The sequence below is a fragment of the Octopus bimaculoides genome, chromosome 11, assembly GCF_001194135.2.
Source record: "Octopus bimaculoides isolate UCB-OBI-ISO-001 chromosome 11, ASM119413v2, whole genome shotgun sequence".
NCBI classification, from domain to species: domain Eukaryota; kingdom Metazoa; phylum Mollusca; class Cephalopoda; order Octopoda; family Octopodidae; genus Octopus; species Octopus bimaculoides.
The window spans coordinates 63,400,482-63,402,482 of NC_068991.1; the positions used below are offsets into that span (position 1 = coordinate 63,400,482).

The 2,001-nt window shown below is 38.1% G+C and overlaps 1 protein-coding gene across 1 annotated transcript in view; it reads left to right on the forward strand.

Moving 5' to 3' along the window:
• The window catches only part of LOC106883838 (signal recognition particle 14 kDa protein), a 13,370-nt gene that overhangs the window by 5,419 nt on the left and 5,950 nt on the right, over window positions 1-2,001 (forward strand). The window contains exon 3 of the mRNA XM_014934977.2: window positions 1,350-1,471. Within this exon, the coding sequence (XP_014790463.1) occupies window positions 1,350-1,471 (122 nt within the window). The remainder of the gene's footprint in view (window positions 1-1,349; window positions 1,472-2,001) is intronic.

Consider the following 2,001-nt stretch of genomic DNA (forward strand, 5'->3'; position numbering starts at 1 on the left):
GAGAGAAATGTGTGGTGTGAGGCTGTTTGATAAAAGGAGGACTGAGGACTTGATGGGGATGCTGGGGTTGGAGGAATCAGTGGAATGGCTGGGAAGGGCGAATGGAGTGTGGTGGTGTGGGCATGTGTTGAGGAGGGATGAGGAGCATGTTCTGAAGAGAGTCCTAGAGTTTGAGGTAAATGGACAGTGAAAGTGAGATAGACCGAGGAAAATGTGTAGGGGACAGGTGGAGGAGATTGGGAGGTTGGCTTGAGGAGGGAGGATGCTCCAAACCGGGCAAGATGGTGTGAGGTTGGTTGCTATGGCATTGAGGTAGATCCGGCCACTGCAGTATATATTTTTAAGATGGCCATAAGGAAAGTGCACTTATGAATTGAGTTTTAGGTTAAAAGGAAGTTACTGTACCTGTATGTGTTGCTATGGTTTATTAAAAAAAAAAAAGAAAGATATTTCAAGTTAGTAATGATAACGATAACCAGTTGAAAGTCAAACCAGATAATGCCCTGATTTTTACTTCTATCATTTTGCACCTCCTGTTTGTGTAGTGGTTATGATGTGGTTAGTTGAAATCTGGAATATTCCTGAGAGCTTTTTTGGTACCTACCTGGATAATTTATCCCTATATACTCATCTTATATAAATTTGTAGTACGAGATATGAATTCAGAGAATCTTGTGATTATCACATAAAGCTCCTCTCATGGATTTGGGTAACAGTCCACATAGTAATCAGATACAGAGAAGTGTAATGTAGAGTGTCCATGTAACTAAAATCCAGAACATCTGATTGACTTGGTGCTTCAACTTAAGTACCTAATTCAACTGAATCTTAATTATTTCTTATATATATATATATATATATATATGTGTGTGTATGTATATACACACACAAGAGTTAAGGAATGGGGTAGATAAAATCTGGACTACATATATTTCATAGCAAGTGGAACCTTGGTATTGGTAAATATCCAAGCGAAGTGTATACCGCAGGCTACTTTCTATATTTACTATGAATTGCTTGAAGCTAACTTTCTTCTTACACCTCAATCCTTGGATCTTATTTTTATTTATACACACACACAAAACAGACTTCCATACAGTTTCTTGTTACCAGTTTACTCACAAGTCATTCACTGGCATGAGGTTACCAAGGTACCACACTGAAACTCAAAACCATATTGTATCAAAGTGAGCTATGTATCAAAACAACCATGTCCATGTCTCTCTGTAATTGAGAAAAGTAAAGTACTAGTCTAGGACTGCTCTAATTGATTGTACTGCCCCCCAAATTTGTGGTCTTCTAACAGTGTTTGAAATTATTATTTTTATTATTTTCAACTTTCATTTTAGATGATGGTCGAACTAAACCTAAACCAAAATCTAACCGATCAGAACAAAGCATATCTCATGAAACAGTAGAATATAAATGTATCCTCAGAGCATCTTTAGGTAACAAGAAAATTTCCACTATAGTAAGTATAATTTTGTTTTCTTGTCTTTTGGTTGCATACTATAGTTGTTTCGGGTTTTGTGCTGTCTAAGTCATTTCATTCAAAAATATATATACCAATAATAATTTATGTATCATATACACATTATTGACAGGCAATTTACTGCAGTTTTCATCCAAGATAAAATCTCTTATAGTTTATAAACTGTTAATGTTACTGGCATTGGTCTGTCATCCTGTCAACCTCGGCTGTCTCCCGGAACCCATCTAGTGGCCTTGGCCATCCTCTCCCCTACCTTTGGGTAGCGCATTAAGGTTGAGAAATGTTTGCAGGTTGTAGGTACTGTTTTGCTTATGAATTCTTCCAATTGCAAGTTTTCTTTTCAGGTACACGACACTGCTTTTCCCCTTCCCAGGCTACAGGCCCACACCCCCAACACCCATACTGTTAGGATTGGCACTCTCAACGTCGGCACGCTGAAAGGTAGATCTGGTGAAATTGTTGAGATGCTTGAACGGAGATGCGTAGATATGTGCTGCATCCAGGAAGTA